Source organism: Syngnathus floridae, chromosome 11 (assembly GCF_059516105.1).
Source record: "Syngnathus floridae isolate MCC-2025c chromosome 11, RoL_Sflo_1.0, whole genome shotgun sequence".
NCBI lineage: Eukaryota > Metazoa > Chordata > Actinopteri > Syngnathiformes > Syngnathidae > Syngnathus > Syngnathus floridae.
Window position 1 is genome coordinate 3,786,765 of NC_142423.1, and position 16,164 is coordinate 3,802,928.

Below are 16,164 nucleotides of genomic sequence, written 5' to 3' on the forward strand. Positions count from 1 at the left end.
CACTGCTGGTATCATATATCAGTATCAGTTAGGGTTTAAGATGCGATACTCTTATGTTGCACGATTAATACAAACAACACAATGGATAAAATGGTAAATCTTTATTTACAATACTTTACATTAGTTTCATAGAAACAGTTTTCACCACACAGTACACAAGAACACATTCTCAAAGGGGAGAGAGAGGATGAACTCAACCCATCAGAATAAACCAACTTTTATCACACGGACCACTGTTAATAGTACTTATACATCTAAGTGATCTTCAAAAAAAGAGGGCTCTCAAAGACATAACAGTGCTTGTCATTTAGGAAACATCCCAACTGGGCTGATTATTGGCAACACAGCACCAGAAGGCATCAGTCTGCCAACTGCACAAATATCCTCTGGTCAAAGTCTGCGAAAATCCCATCCTAGGATAAAAACGGTATCTCAGAGTCTCTCATGTCACTCTACGCTGGAGTATGGCTTTTCTTGAACTGACACAAAACAGGTCCATGGCACATATGCTTAAACAGTTTATCCGAATGGCAGCGAGTTTAAAGAGAAAAGTGTCCGGAAAAAAAAAAAAAAGCAATTTCCCAGTAAAGCTGAAAAGGGTGAAAGTATGTGAATACTGCTGTGAAGTTTTATGAAGTGATGAGACACCAGAGCTTATTTCATATGCAGATGAGCATCTTATAATAAAAGACCAGAAATTAGATATGTTCATAGCAGCACATGCATTATCCTCCCCCCCCCCCCCCAAACACACTCACATACACTCTTGAGAGACTCTCTACCCTATTCCAGTCAACTAACCATGACATTTTCTGCAGAAGCACTGAACGGAACGGCCTTCACTCCCTTCCATAAATATATTTGACGCAGGAAGCTTAAAAATGAAACAGCTGAACTGATAGTTAAGTTAAAATACTTATGAATGACAATCCTTGACCAGTGGAAATTAAGTCAAGTGTAGGAGGGAAAGAAGTGAACTATATCGCCCTAACCTTCGATACACACAGCATCCGAAATTGGAAGACAGCTTGAGAAAGAAAGAATAACCACCTCTCTGGGCTTCTGTGTGTCTACAATGGACTTAAATAACAAAAGGGACAGAAGAAGCAGATGTAGTCTAGATCTTAGCTCTAGTCTATTGAATTATCAGAATAATACTATAGCACCATCTGAAGCAGGCTTTACTTGTTTTCTCCTTCAAAACGGCCACTTGGGTTTCATACCATCAAGAAGCCGCTTGGGGAAAGAAATCAAATCGAGTCACATCTGAACGTACCTGTTTGCCAAAAGGGTCAAAAGGTTTGTTTTAAAGTGAGAAAAAGTGCAAACGTTTCTTTCCGACACATCCCAGCATGCACCAGAGAGGGTGGCAGTTTGTAGAGGGACTCGACATAGCAGCTTCCAGTGTTCGCAAGTCGCTACGGTCTCAACTGTAGCCGTTGGCTGCTAGGCTAGTCATCTACGGACACTAGTCAAAAAGTTAGGGATGAAATTTTCAGGTGGCGCTAAAATGTACCATAACCTTGACAGGTGAGCTTCATTTTACGTCAAAACGTTTGAATGCTCGTCTAACTGTTCACATGGTTCGGTACTTTCCGCAGGACTCGTCATTTGCTAAGAAGCTGAAAGGCAAAATCGGTGATGTTAGACTGCATTCAAAACTGCACACAAGGTCGAATTTGGTTCCCCTGTCAACGTTCTAGTAATTGTAGGCACATCCTGAAATTCCAACAAAAGTCCAGGTAGCCCTAACTTTTTCTGAGTAGTGTATCATTCAGTGATTGCCTTACGCGGAGAGTCTGTAGGGAAGCACAAGTACACATCGGCAGAGCTAAGGTAACCCCAAGTGGAGGTATAGGAGAGCTTGCTAAAGGTCCACAAGTGCTCTTAGAAAATCTTCAGGAGGGCGTTTGGAAGTTATTCTAGCAGGTGTTTACGCGGACCGATGCGAGGGCGGTGGGAGCGGCGGGCGTCGGCTCCTGCGGTTGCGGGTCCGTCATTTTCTCGGCAGCTCTGGCACATGTACGTTTCGGGCACGTGGCTCTTGCGGATTTTGGCGCACGACAGGTGGATCCAGGTGTGGCATTTGTTGCACTCGATCATGGCGCGGCCGGCGAACGGCTTCATGCAGAAACACGTCACCAGGTCCCATGAGTCGTCGTCTGAGAGGAGAGATAATGTAATTAGTAATTGGAAGCCTACCAGCATATTGAAGCACATACCTGAGTCCACCATGATATCCTCATCCTCTCCCGAGCCATCTTCATCTCGGAACACCACCTGCTTGCCCTGGCGGAACACCGTTCTGCTTCCAGAAAGGCCTTCCACTTTCTGGACCTTGACTACCCCTTCTTCCAGGTCTCGTCCATCCCACTGCCTGCGCTCTTCCTGTTGCTCCTCTTTGCACTGGGACGGACTGGTGACGCGTTGAGGGTGGAGCGGAATGCTGATGTCGTCTTCCGGCTCCTCTTTTATAGGCAAGTCGCCCAAGGGCAACGGAGGAGGCAAGTTAGGTTGCCCGTGTTCTTCGCCGGCCTGGAGCTCCCTCTCCTTTCTCCTCTTTTTCTTCTTCAGCTTCTCAGCTTTCCTACGATCCTCTGGATGCAAGCTGGTGAATGTGTGCTGCGCAAATAAAGATAGATGTGGAAGTATGTGAATGGAATCAAACCCTGAGAGCAAAATCTGTTGCAAACTTCCACACCCTTGTCTGAGCTCAACTCACATCTTTCTTGATGTGACTGGACAGTGTGCCCCCCATCTGTGGATGGCTTCTGCTCCTGTCCAGGGGGACCATGAAGGGGTGTTGGGGACAAGATGGCGATGGCCCCGGAGTCCAGCCATCGCTATCAACTGTGCTTCCAGTGCTATTGGGAGGGCTGGAAGTACTCCGCAGTGAAGAGTTCTGTAAATAGTAAAAACAATTTTAGGTCTGGCTGGCATCTGCTCCACTCAGCTTTACTCAAGTGTCTTTGGGGCTTTGTTTTTTCACTCAGAAGGAACCTTGCTAGTAAACCATAAACATTTAGGAGAATTAGACTCTCCTGTTCCTGACATGGCCTTCCACTATTTACTGTTTGTCCAAATTTGATTCTTAAAGATACTATCAAAAATATCAGCACGAGCCTGACTTACCTCTTGTGGGTAAGGGATGTAACCAGCATAGGCCAAGACAAATGTGCAGAACTGGTTGAAATCTTCCACTGTCCTTTTCCTCCTCCTGTATGGTGGACTGTAGCTCTAGAACACAGAAACACGAGTTAGCGCCAGCGGTGAGAAGGTCTCTTTACTATTAAGTTTGAATGTTCCCCTGTACATGTATTCTGTCATAATAGTGATCAATAGTTAATTTTTTCAGTCTTAGTGGAAAAATAAGGGGGGCTTTAAGTCAAGCACTGATTAAGATGGATAAACATCGTCTCATAATGTTCCTAGTGTAATGTGTGTGTCACTGATGCAAGAATTACAGTCATCCAAAAAGAATAACATAGCGACAATGTGCTTTATTTGAAAAGAAATGCTGCGTAAGGGCAAATAAGGCGAATTTGTCTTTTAAGTATCTTGAGAGCAGTCCTCCCAACCCCCCACGACTCAACGTTAACTCTCATCGACAACAAATGTGGGCTCGCAATGGACAGTCAGCAGTCACAAGAGCTGTAAGGCTAGCCACGGCTAGCAAGTAACAGTGAAGCCTCAACAATAACAAAGCAATGTTCGTTGTTGTTTTTTTTCTTTACCACAAATAGCACACATTGGTTCTCGAAATAAGAGGCGATCTTTTTTTCGAACGGACTTTGGCTACCATCATGCTTAGCTAGCACACGTTAGCATGTTAGCAATGATGATGATGGAATGTTTTCAAAATGATTGAACATTAACAATCTATCCAAAGTGGTGCAAACCGATTAATTCTTTCTTGCAGGTTAACAAACACACGCTTAAAAGTGTTCAAGTCGACGGACGGTGAGTGCAAATGCGAAATCACCGTGAGCAAGTTGATCACATTCATGTTCTCACATGATGTCAGTGAATTCACAGGCTAACAGTGCGATGACAAGCGGTCAGCAAGTTGACATTCTCTTGCGTCGTTAGCAGTGAAGCAAAACAACTTGGCAGCACATCGATGAGTTACTGCGATCGACAGTCACTTACCTCCGACTGGAAAGCAGGAGATGTCGACGGCTTGATGTCACCCATCTTCTCCGAGTGTTAATACTATCTTGACAGGCGACGCGGTTGTGTACGAGCTTCGGTGCCACTGTTTAAACACCGAAGCTAACGTAACGTACGTTTACTAAAAAACTCCAAGAGTGAATGCTCGATTGGCAACAGGCGCCAGCTAGATGTTGGAAACCGTGCCGTCAGTGAGCAGAAGGCTGTATGCCCATGAAAACGTCCCGTAATGTCTTCTCCCTATCAGTTAGATGTGGAGGGGGTGTAGCTCATTTCGCCTGGCGGCTGTCACCAACAGCAGCCTGCCCACTGCCCGCTCTTCTTCTGCTTCAGTGAATCCTCGGTGGCTCCTAAACGGCGTGACTCATGGACGCCCTCTTGAGTAGGCAGGGCGCTCAAGTGGGCTTACATTGCGATAAAGATAAGAGTCTGACCGGAAACGGGGGTCGTTTCTTTTCCGGGTTCTCGTTTGTCTCGTGTCGTCGTCATTCGAGTCCCGCGCGTACCCCAAAGATAAACAGCTGCTGTTGCGTTGCATTTCATTATTCCGACATGTCGACCGTCAGCCACATGCAAGCGTTTCAGATCCATTTAACAGAACGCTTTACCAGCTTCGCCATGGAGATATCCCAAGAAGTGGCGCTCATTGTGAAAGGATACCAAGAGGAGATCGACTGTCTACGGTCCTTACTGAACAAAGAGAGGAACCCTCGGTGGAATATAGCCGTAAAAGGTTAGTAACTTCACTTAAAACATTCACATACAGCGTTTTGAAAAATGGGAACGAATAATATTCATTGTGTAGTTTACATAGAAAGTCGCTTCAAGTAGCTCTTAAGCTACTTTCCTTCTGAGCCTCAAAAGTTGTTTATATTGCGCTCTCGAAGAATTGTGACCCCCCTGAACCATTTTCTACTCTTGCTAACAGACTAGGAAATACTTTTTTGCACCTGTTATACCAAAAGTAAAGTAGAACGTCTTCTTTTCCCCCCAAAGATCACAACAGATTGGCTGTGAGAGAGCAACCACCTGAGGAGACAGTAGCAGAGCCAATTTCCAAAAGATTCAAAATAGAGCATACCCAGGTATGGGCTGATGAGACAGAAGAGAAACCAACGGATGTTTTGCATCCACTTGCTAATACAACTAAAGAGGAACAAACGGAAGTACTAGTGTCATCTGCAATGGGACAATCTGAGGCAATGGCTGCTATGCAACAAACAGGACTGTCAGAGCCATGTGCATTTGAAATAGCTGGTATACTTGCACACAAGCAAACCAATGTGTCAGAGCCATTGGCAAATGGACCACATGAGCAGCATATTGAATACAATAGAAGTTTGGCACTAAAACAAGAGAGTGGAATGGATGTTGGCGCCGCAATGGATTGTCCGAAAAGTGAACCCAAAGAGCAAGACACGCCTGCACTTCAAATTTTTGACTTCTACACAGCCAAGGAATTCACTCAGCCAAGCACTAGTGGGGAAAACACAAAACAAGATCTGCTACATCAGGAGCATCCTAAGATACCCCTCAAAAAGGTAATGTTTCACTATTTGTTTGGAAGAGGATTGAAAATGGTAATGTTACTGTTGTGTGGTTTTCAAATTTTTAAAACCAAAACTGGTAAAAGTAGGCATGGGCCTATACTAGATTCTGGCGATATGATAACCATGAGCAAAAATGATGAGGCATCGTGTTAAATTATAGCCCTAAAATGTCCTTTTAAAAATGTTTGCTAAAATAAAAACAGTTTTTCAGTTTGCACATTTCTCTACCTCCCTCGTGTTTGGAGGGGGAGTGTGCAACTGCAAAACGACTTCTTAGTTAGACGCGGTGTGCATAGAGTTGTTTATTATTTTATTCTCCCCTCAAATGAGCATTTGAACTGGGGTATGAAGAATTGTTTTCTTTTTGTCTTTTTTGCCGCTAAACAAAAATCAACTGCCAACTACTTGTTTACTTTGATATTGCATACCATTTAAGTGATATGCCTTGCACCTACATTTGAATGGAAGAAGATAAAAGATCTTCCACCCTCAATACGACCTGTCACGTTATGACAGTTATAAATGGAAAGTCAGGTCCTGTGAAAGAGAAAGGTGTCTGGGAATATGGGCATCATTTAGCAATCGATTCGGAGTATGGAATTCTGAAACAAAATTTTGAAGATTCACTTGGACTATACACGGCAAGGAGGAGCACCACAGGCGACGGCTGGAGTAACCCAAGAGCCAGGCACGGGAACGATCTCATCTTCACTCTGGAGTGATCCACTTCCTGACATAATGGAAATAATTCGCCTTGATCTTCAAGCTATCAAGTTCAACCTGTTGTTCAAGCTATCAACTTCAACAAGTATCAACCAAACAAATGGTTCTACGAGTGGAAAGAGAAGAACATCATGTATCTTGCATACCTATTTTGGCACCATCATCCTTGTTAGTGTCGCTAACTGCAAGTCTGTGAAATGCTGAGACAGGAAGGGTGATTTTTAGAGGCAAAATCTCCCCCAAGAGATTCAATGTCTTCTCTGAGGCAAATTTTGTACAACCCAGAACAGGAGCATTTAAAAAAAAAAAAAAAATTGGAATGTTTAAAGAATTTGGGGGAGGAAGATGGAGCTATCTGAAGTTCTAAGTGTGAGAGGATATCCCTCCATTTGTATTTACGAGCTTGCTACTCAGCGATGGAACAAGGAACTATAAACCAGAGGTCTTATGTGACTGTCACTGCTGGAGGAAGACAGGGTGCTGGCCTGCGACAAAGAAAAGCATTTCAGTGGCCACTTGCCATATTTTCTCTTTTGCTGGATGTCAGGCCTTGTAAAGCATCTACAATCTGGATGGGAATGAACTCAGATGGGAGCCAAAAGATGCTTCAAAGAAAACTTTTCTCACAGCCTCAAATTTCTCAGGTAAGTTTCCTGTTGCAGTTGTGTGTGTTTGTGTGTGTGTGTGTGTGTGTTGGGGGGGGTGTCAGAAATAAACCAAATAAATCCTGAACCATCCTGATCTTTTATTTTGTTATTCTAGGTGGCATCCAGTGGAAAGAGAAAGCGCTGCGAGGTGTGTGCTGCACTCAAGGACACAAAGACACAAACCACATGCAGAAACTGCCAAAAGTACATCTGTGGGGCACATACTGTCAAACTTTGTGAACAATGTGTTTTTCTGCATATCCTAACATAAAGTGGTTGATCGTTAATGTCAGGTTAATAAATGATACAATAAATCTCAAACATTGTCTCACTTGATTTACTCACGCCTCCAGAGAACTCTTGAGTGTCATGGATTTTTAACAATAATAATTTTATACACTATAATTATAGCTTTGCCAGTGTGGTTTCTTATCACAAACGATCAAGATGGCCAAAAGGTGCTCTGATGATGTAGAGGGAGAGGATTCAGAATTTAAGGATCACATTTCAGAAAATTCAGAGTCTGACAATGACTCTGAAGAAGATCATGAGATTGAGCATCAGCCAGTTCCAAAACAAAGACGAGCCACAGGACCAGGCCGTCAGCAGCCTGGCCCAGAACAAGCCAGTCAGAAGGAGCAAGTGAGGAAATATGGATGTCAAAAAATTCTGAAGTTGAATGGTCTTCTCGCCCAAGAAAAGAGCCACCCCGCAAGGCTGCCAATGTGATGAAGATGTAACCAGGGCCAACACGGATGGCAGTTACTCACACACAAGTCATCAAGTCTTCTTTTGAGCTTTTTATCCCAGATTCCATCCAGGAAATTATTCTTGACTGCACTAATTTAGAAGGAAGACCTGTTTTTGGAGAGAGGTGGAAGGAAATGGACCAACCCAATTACATACTTACTTTGGAGTTCTCATCCTTTCTGGAGTTTTCAGGTCCAAAGGGGAATCCTTGTGAGAGAGAGAGCGAGAGAGAGAGGTGTTAGTAAAACTCCTGATCTTTTCATTATTCTAGGTTGTGAACACAAGCAACAAGAAGAAGCGGTGCGAAGTGTGTGGACCCAAGATGGACAGGAAAACACGATATACATGCATCAAGTGCAAAAAGTATATCTGCAACACACACACAGTACAGCTCTGCCCCTCGTGTATTGTATAGGCTAGTGGCTAAAGGCCATGTATTTAATGGGGCTGATGTGTTGTCTTAACTTATATGTTTACTCTGTGTTCACGTGTTTAGCTTGTGTTGTTGTGCACCTGAATGGGTTGAATTTCAAGTTGAAAGAAATAAAAGTCAGTAGTTTTGAAAAACCTTGCTTCACTTGTAAATTTGTTTCCACTCACATCTTGATTTTAATTGGATTTTCTGTATTATGTTATAAAGAAAATTTCCACTTTTCCTTATTTATATTCTAGAATTGTTTTTAATATTATGTCGTATGTAGGCATGGGCTGGATTTCGATTCTGACGTAACAAAAACAAATGGTATTACCGTATTCAAGTTACAGCTTTAAACTGACCCTTTTTTTAAAAACCTATGGGCTACTGTGGGCTAAATAGTACCCGCTGGCACCATTTTTATTTTAATTAGGTCAATGCACAGAGCAAAAAGGCATCCGTGTCTGCAGTGTGTTGTTCGTCTTGCTGCCTCCCTCCTATTAGCGATAATCGTATCCTGGACTTTTAAAGCCACAGCAAACCATCAGGCCACTAATTGGCCCGTGCCTAGTTGCATGTTAAATACATTTTCTGAAGGGCTTGAATAAAAACCACAGTGGACCCTTTTGGAAGTCCAGTTTGCGGGGCGGATAAACTAAACACTGTATGTATGAAAGTTGAACTTTTAAGGATAAATACTAAAGTGTTTTTTGTTGTTGTTTTTTTTCATTATCATGATCTTTTCATGTGTGATACCTATCCCACGTCACCACAGAAGGGTACCCAGGATGACAAGCCAAAGAGGAAAACGGTGATGACCACTATAGCACTGAAAAAGGAACTTATCGCCAAGTGGGAGAGAGGCACACGTGTCTCTGACTTGGCTCTTCAATACAAAATGGCCAAGTCGACGGTATCGACCATATTGAAGCGAAAAGAAGCCATCAAAGCTGCCGATGTGGCCAAAGGGGTCAAAACGCTGAGCAGCAGAAGAACTGATAAAATGGAAGAGGTGGAAAAAGTTCTGCTCGAGTGGATCACTCATAAACAGTTGAGGGGCGACACTGTGTCAGAGACCCTTATTTGTGACAAGGCAAGGGAGCTGCATAATGCCCTCACCCGAGACAACCCTGGGGGAAGTGCGGAGGAGTTCAAGGCCAGCAAGGGCTGGTTTGTTAATTTCAGGGAGAGAAGCGGAATCCACGGCGTGCTAAGACCGAGGGAGGCTGCAAGAGCTGGAAAGGGAGATATCAAGAGATTTGAGGATGGATTTCAAAACATTGACATCCAGCATTTTCTCTCATAACACGATTTTTTTTTTCCGTCAAGACGCCAAAGAAGAGCAAAGAAGACCTTTAACAGGGCTCGCTGTCCTGAGACGTTGCCAGTAGGGACTCCAGAATAAAACTACTGAGGATCAACGTGCAACAACAGGGACTGTCGGAGTATCGGGACTTTTTATGCACCCGCATAATGTCATTGCACCTTACAATGCTCACTGTTTAAAAAAAAAAGAAAATGCTTGTCACGTATGACAAATGTTCTGGTTACAATTCAGAAATTCAAAATAGACAATCTCAATTAAACACCATTTAAGAACCACATATACTGTACTAAATTATAAATGAAAAAATTTTGAGCAGTCATTAAATATTTCATGTTGATTAAAGTTGGTCCTCTGCGTATTTCTGTTTGATTGCCCAAAATTTTCAAGGGTCTACTGTTAGTTATATTACAAATATTCGGACATAAATAAAAAAGATTTATTCACACATTTATTGAAGCATTTTGTAGTCAAGGCATCAAATCTCTCTCTTATCTCCTTCCCTCCAAAACAAGATACCTGAATGTTGTGTGCAGAAGACCATCCTAGAATTCCCAAGGTAAGAATGATGCAAAAGCACATTATCAGATTTTCATTACATGCTTGATGTTGCATGGTTTATTCCAGGATAAGGCCCGACAAGTCTACAAATGTTACTTCACCACCTCCTCATACTTTTTTGGCCAAACTCAACCAACGCTCCAAGGATTGTCCTGAAGAGAACCCCCCGATTGCCAAAATAGAAGATATGGTCACCACTTTCGATCATGTTCCTCAAGATCATCCCATGTCCTTAAAAGAAGATTTTACGTATCACGATAATGTTTGCGAGTGGCCGCAGCTTCCCCTGCCACATCACACCTCACCTGGCAATCTGGAGCAGACCGCACAAAAAAAGAAAGAGCCTACAAAGCGGATACAGAAGATGACCAAGAGCTACCGCTCTGAAGCGAGCCGCAAAGTTCAACCGGGACCGTGTCAGCCACAGCCCCTCATCTTTACCATGGGCAAAAAACCCTCCATATCATCTCAGCAAGAGGAGGAAGTGAAGAGTCAAGCGCTTCGTTTGTATTGTCGCAACGTGTGTGTCAACTGGAGGCCCTGCGATTTGATTTTTGACTTGGATTCTCCATGGCTTGGGGCCCGGCCTCATGGCTTGGTGTATGACCCAAAGCAGGATCCCTGTTTTGGACTGGTATATGTCAGCTGTTCCACCCTCCGGAGTTTTGCGGAATGCAAATTCTTGAGATTTGAGAATGAAGAAGTTTGCCTGGAAAACACAGATGAGCACTACGTGCTCATCCAGGCACAGATGATGGTGACGGGCATGTCATGGTGTGACCTGCTGGTGTTCGCCAAGGAGGACGCACTGGTCCAGAGAATCTTCAGAGACATAGATTTCATTGAGAAAATGAAAGCAAAGGTGGAGGAGTATTATTTCCATCAGTATTTGCCACATTTTTCAAAGTAAGGCCTGAAGTTCTGACATGCATTGCAATTTGTTCGTGTTACTGGAAGAAGGTTTTGGCAACAATACATTGTGGTTATTTGTTTTTTTTTTTTCTCCATGAATCCTACCCTGGAAAAAAATCCCCCACTCTCCTATGCATGTGTTCTACATTACTCAGAGGGATATATTATATAAAAATATATCAATTATATTGTTCTTAACAAGTTTATACTTTATACTGTTTTAGGTGCAATTAAAGTCAGAGATTTGTATTTCGATTCAGTTTGCTGTATATTTTGCAAATGCATTAAAGGGTGGTGCCCTCTCAATCGTGGGCTAGTTTCTTGTGTCAAATAGAGGATATTTAATTAATTTAGAAAATAATAATTCAATAGCATTGCACAAAAAGAAGAAATTGCTACGATGCCAAAAAAAGTTCGATAACTGTCACCTTGATAAGTGTCATAAATATCCACAAGTCGAGATTTCCTTCTGCGCCCAAAGAGGTCGCTGCGCTCGCACAACAAAATTGATTTGCCCAGTCAGTCAGATGACGTAAAAACAGCCGCGTTCTATTTGAGCCTGGCCACAAGGTAAACATTCGATTGTAAAACGCTGTGCTTTGGAGAAGGATTTTTGTGCATGACAGCAACTGCGCCACGTTTCTCTTTTTGCGCCTATGCGCTCACCAAACGGTGTTTGTTTTGAAGCAGCTCAACTCGTGAGCTTCTCTTTTTAAAATCTCATTTTAACGCTTTTTTTCTTGGTACAATGGCTATAAACAAAACGTACGTGAGTATTGGCTATGCTACGGTCGGTTTGCTGGTGGGGACGTCTGCTTTTCTGGTTTGGAACGTCGTGTACCATCAGCCGTGGACAGCAGCAATGGGAGGACTGTCAGGTAAAGTGGAGCCGTCAACATTTGCCACGAGAAACGTGCACGACTCAAGTCAACAAACTGACTTATTCCTTGGTTTTTAGATCAAGAAAAAAAAAAGAGCCATCCTGCACACCGACTTATAAAATACATGATTATTAAAACATTCCCACGTTGGTTTTTACTGCTCCCAAAACTGTAAGTTTGGCCCGAGCCAAATTGTTTCATAACATTTTAATCGCGAGCTGAAATTACATTTTCAGATTCTAAGACTATCTTATTGTATCATTGACGTCATGTTTTTTAAAGCTGGCTGAAGCGGTTCCCAGTGGACGCAACCACTTTACAGTCATTTGGATTGTGCGAGTGGATCAATGAGACGTTTTTAGATGTGGTGGGCTACGATCCACTTGTGTAGATTTGGCGAAGCCTCACTGCATGTGACTCAAGACGGGAAATGAAGCGTCCCTTTGGAAACTTGCCGAGTCATGCTGTGAGCACAAGGGTAAAAAAATCTCCTACTCTTGCAATTATTGAACATGTGCAATTAAGCAACAGTCTTTTCTGCAATCTTAGATCTTGTACGTAACAAGTTTTCCGACCCCACTTGTGACTATTTCTCAAAATACCGACTACTGACAGCAGTAGTGACTAAACGCTGCCACCGATCGGGAATGGTCGTTGTAATTGCGTATAGGTAACGCAGGGTGGCGGCAACGCATCAAGCACCATAATGATTTATTCACACATTTAGTTATCATTAACATTGTTTCATGCTCCTTGCGTGTGTTTTCATTTTCTATTTGTGCATGTGTAACGATTGCCCTAAACAAGGATTTTTTTCTTCTTCTGCCTTTCAGGTGTGCTGGCACTGTGGACCCTAATCACCCACATCATGTACCTGCAAGACCACTGGCGGACCTGGCTGAAGGGGCTCAAATTGTTCTTTTTCATTGGTGTATTCTTCTCTGTGCTCGCGGTCGTTGCTTTCATCACCTTCCTGTCAATTGCCATACACTACAAGGAGCGTGAGTACTCATTCGTTATGTAGGAGTGAGGTTGGCGTGGATGAATGGATGATTCTGTTACATTGCTAATATAAGTAACAATGTAATGTTTCTCTCTCTCTTGCAGCCCTGACTGACCCTCGTAGTCTTTACCTGTCTTGTGTTTGGAGCTTCATGAGCCTCAAGTGGGCTTTCCTTCTCGCTCTGTCAGCCCACCGCTATCGTAAAGAATTTGCCGACATCAGTATCCTCAGGGACTTCTGAAAGTTGTTAATAATGTCACACAGTAACTAAAGGGACCAGCTTCCATCGTCTTATGCCAGAGGAGATTGTGTGATGGATGACTTTTTAAAGGTAATACTCAGTGTTTGGATGAACTTTCACCCCAGTTACTTCTTTCCTTTGGTGGTCAGTAAGCACACGATGACACACTCGCACATACACACACACACTTGTGCCATCTGTAAATGCAGTTTCAGTGATCGCCAGTAGAGGGCCTTACAAATCCAACAATACATACAAGTACATATGATGTTTCACAATCACATAAGTGAGGTATGACAGTTCATTTTTCATTCTTTTCTCTTCTAAATTTTGTTTTATTATGTGACTTGACCTCGGAATAAGGTAATGAAATTGGACTGCTGTTTTATGTACAATATAAAAGCTGTGCATGATTTTTTAATTATTGATTCCATACCCTCTTGATAATATTCAATCGAATATAACATTTGATATAATTACTGATCAGTGAGATTATTTGTGCGGTCTTTTCACCATGTGAGAAGGTACTTTGTGTATTCAAGTGAATATTTTTGTAGAAGAGTAGCATTAATAAAGTGCTTAAAAATATCTCTGAGAAATGTGGTGAAACACACACACTTCACTTTTTTACTCAGAGGGATTATTTGACAGTTTCTGTTCCTGAACAATATTTAATTGCTGTGTCAAAAGAATAAAACTTGGGGTTAGAGGAATTAGCCATAAGCAAAAGTCACTGTTGGGTATTAGCAGCAAGATTTGCGCCAATTAAAAGGCTCAGCCAGCGGCCTGAGAAACATTTCTGAAGAAAAACACCCTTCAGCGATACCAAAGCGACAATAAATGCTGGCCAATAACCTGAGCTTTGAAGTCCGCCAATTACACAGTCCATATTTTGATTTTGTCCATCAAAAGTTAGCTGACATCCGCTTGCTGCAGATTTTAAATATGTGAAAAATATAGCTTCACCGTGTGACTCTTTCCCGTTCTTGCAACACTCTTTAGTCCACTGTTTTTATCCTAATTGCGTTCAACTAGCTTGTTTGTCAGCTCCCACAGTCTGCTTGCATCTTGGTAATTGCAATGTGGTGGTCATATCACCATGGCAACATTTTTAGCTGAGTGTTATAAACTTCAACATTAGGAAACTGAAAAACTGCTCGTCTCAGTTTCCACTGAGCGGAATGGGGGTTTGAAAACCAAATGCGCCCTATTAACTTTACATACTAGGCTGTAAAGTGTGTGCGTGTGTGTGCGAGCGCGTGTGTGTGTATACATGGTATGTAAAGAGGGGAGGGGACTCATTTTATTCAATTATGGGACCCCTTTCTACACAAATCAGGGAAGGAAGTAGTCTCGAAGTATTAAATGCAGTCTGGCAGAGTGCGGTGAGACTGGGTGTTTATAGTTTAGCCTTTCAAATATCTTAAATATCCCGTACAATGAAAAGCTCAAAAGCTACGACTTTTTAACAACAGAGACGGCAGAATGGTCCATATATTACACAGCAGGGGTCCTCTGAGGACCAAACTACATTGATTGCATGCAATTAAATACAGTGTTTGATTTTAAACAAATATATTATGAGCATCTGTGGACCAGCCTGCATTGCAATTCTAAAAAAAACAGAACTGTTATAAAAAGCAACAGGACATGTAAACTCCAATCATCATATTTAGAGCAACTGATGGAAATTATGACAGGTTCACTTATATGATGATTATTGTGTTGGTAAAGAAAAAAAAAAAGGGAAGGAGACAGAGAGAAATAAAAAGCTCACATCTTGAACTGTTAGAGAACCAGATGGGCTTCTTGACATCAAGAAGCTGCTTTGGCATTTTAAGACAGTGGTCCCGGAATGATTTCCGAGGAACTTCTGCGGATTGAGTCGGGCATATATTTAAGGAATATCCATAGTGAGAGATCCAAACGGAATCGGAATGTTCGAAGCTCTTTGCGATATGTGATGGGAAATCAAACACTTTGTTTACTTCACTTAACTATATTTTCCTGGTATCTGTACTTGAGTATTTTGTTATTGTTGTAATTTTAAAATCAAATATCTCAACCCTCTTTGTCGTCGTGGTCTCTGCCGCCCCTGCCCGCTCTTCCTTCGGGACCACGGCGAGCTTGCATCTGAAACATTTTAGGGAGACACATATTTGCCGTTTGCAGCGAGCACAAAGGGATCTGCCATGACAGGGTGTGTTTGATGTGGCTTCACAGGGGGAACCAGAACCAGAGCTAGGGATTGGAAAAGCCATGAAGAAATGTTAGCGCTATGTAACTTTGGTAAGATCACCTAATCTAATGGAAGAAGGGATTGATTCAATGTGAAGGCCAAGTCCTTTGAAGCGGGGCCGCCGAGCTTTGTTGACGTTCCTAATGCAATGGCTCTGTTGTAGAAACGACGCATTCCCCTGCAGCTCGCACACAAGACGCCGTAAGTCCGAGCCGAGGTGGATGCGTGACAGCGTCACATCCCAAGCGGACGCTGCTTCCCTTAATTCTTATTTGAAGTGTGAGATTATAGATATTGCTCACGTGTTGTTGGGGTCTGGGGTTCCCAACAAAGGCCTTTCAGGCCTAGCAGCAAGATAGTGAGATAGAAGATGATCACATCATTTTTTTTTCCAAAAAAAGGAGGTTTAAAAAAAAAAAAGAGAATCATCTGTAAGATCTTTTCCCTTTGAGGCTTCAGAATTGGCTTGATGTGAATCGTGGCATCAATCAAAACATGGGAACATTTGGAGCCTGGAGATCATGTTTTTGTGGCTGTGAGCGATGAGGTCACCAAGGACCTCAGTACAGCGGAATCTTATAACTTGAACAACCCTGAGGTCACACTTTTTTGAAAAAAAAAGAAGAAATCTCTCCAGATTGGAAAGAAACTGAGTTTGTCTTGATGTTATTCATCAGAATATTGTGCAAAGAAACTGACTTTGTCTTCATGTTATTCATCACAATATTATGCAAGAATTTCTTTGCTC

The 16,164-nt window shown here is 42.5% G+C and overlaps 3 protein-coding genes across 4 annotated transcripts; 2 read left to right on the forward strand and 1 right to left on the reverse strand.

Annotated features, from left to right (window-relative positions):
• Positions 1–86: 86 nt before the first annotated feature.
• On the reverse strand, positions 87–4,566 carry phf13 (PHD finger protein 13). The gene is made up of 5 exons (XM_088390178.1): positions 4,150–4,566; positions 3,133–3,237; positions 2,723–2,902; positions 2,223–2,622; positions 87–2,162 (listed from the first exon to the last, which is right to left on the reverse strand). Exons 1-5 carry the CDS (start codon positions 4,192–4,194, stop codon positions 1,918–1,920), a joined length of 975 nt encoding a protein of 324 aa, XP_088246304.1. The 5' UTR covers positions 4,195–4,566; the 3' UTR covers positions 87–1,917.
• LOC148390379 (uncharacterized) lies at positions 3,571–11,304 on the forward strand. 2 transcript variants are annotated; one of them, XM_088390174.1, is made up of 5 exons: positions 3,571–3,709; positions 3,920–4,903; positions 5,167–5,711; positions 10,095–10,138; positions 10,207–11,304. In XM_088390174.1, the coding sequence occupies exons 2-5, from the start codon at positions 4,537–4,539 to the stop codon at positions 11,048–11,050; spliced, it is 1,800 nt and encodes a 599-aa protein (XP_088246300.1). In that variant the 5' UTR covers positions 3,571–3,709; positions 3,920–4,536; the 3' UTR covers positions 11,051–11,304. The 2 variants fall into 2 exon arrangements, with proteins under 2 accessions (XP_088246300.1, XP_088246301.1); XM_088390175.1 differs by lacking the exons at positions 10,095–10,138; positions 10,207–11,304 and adding an exon at positions 9,031–9,924 and having other exon boundaries at positions 3,583–3,709.
• Positions 11,305–11,530: 226 nt separating this feature from the next.
• On the forward strand, positions 11,531–13,765 carry slc48a1b (solute carrier family 48 member 1b). Its single transcript, XM_088389778.1, has 3 exons — positions 11,531–11,930; positions 12,767–12,934; positions 13,041–13,765. Exons 1-3 carry the CDS (start codon positions 11,801–11,803, stop codon positions 13,175–13,177), a joined length of 435 nt encoding a protein of 144 aa, XP_088245904.1. The 5' UTR covers positions 11,531–11,800; the 3' UTR covers positions 13,178–13,765.
• The last annotated feature ends 2,399 nt before the right edge of the window (positions 13,766–16,164 follow it).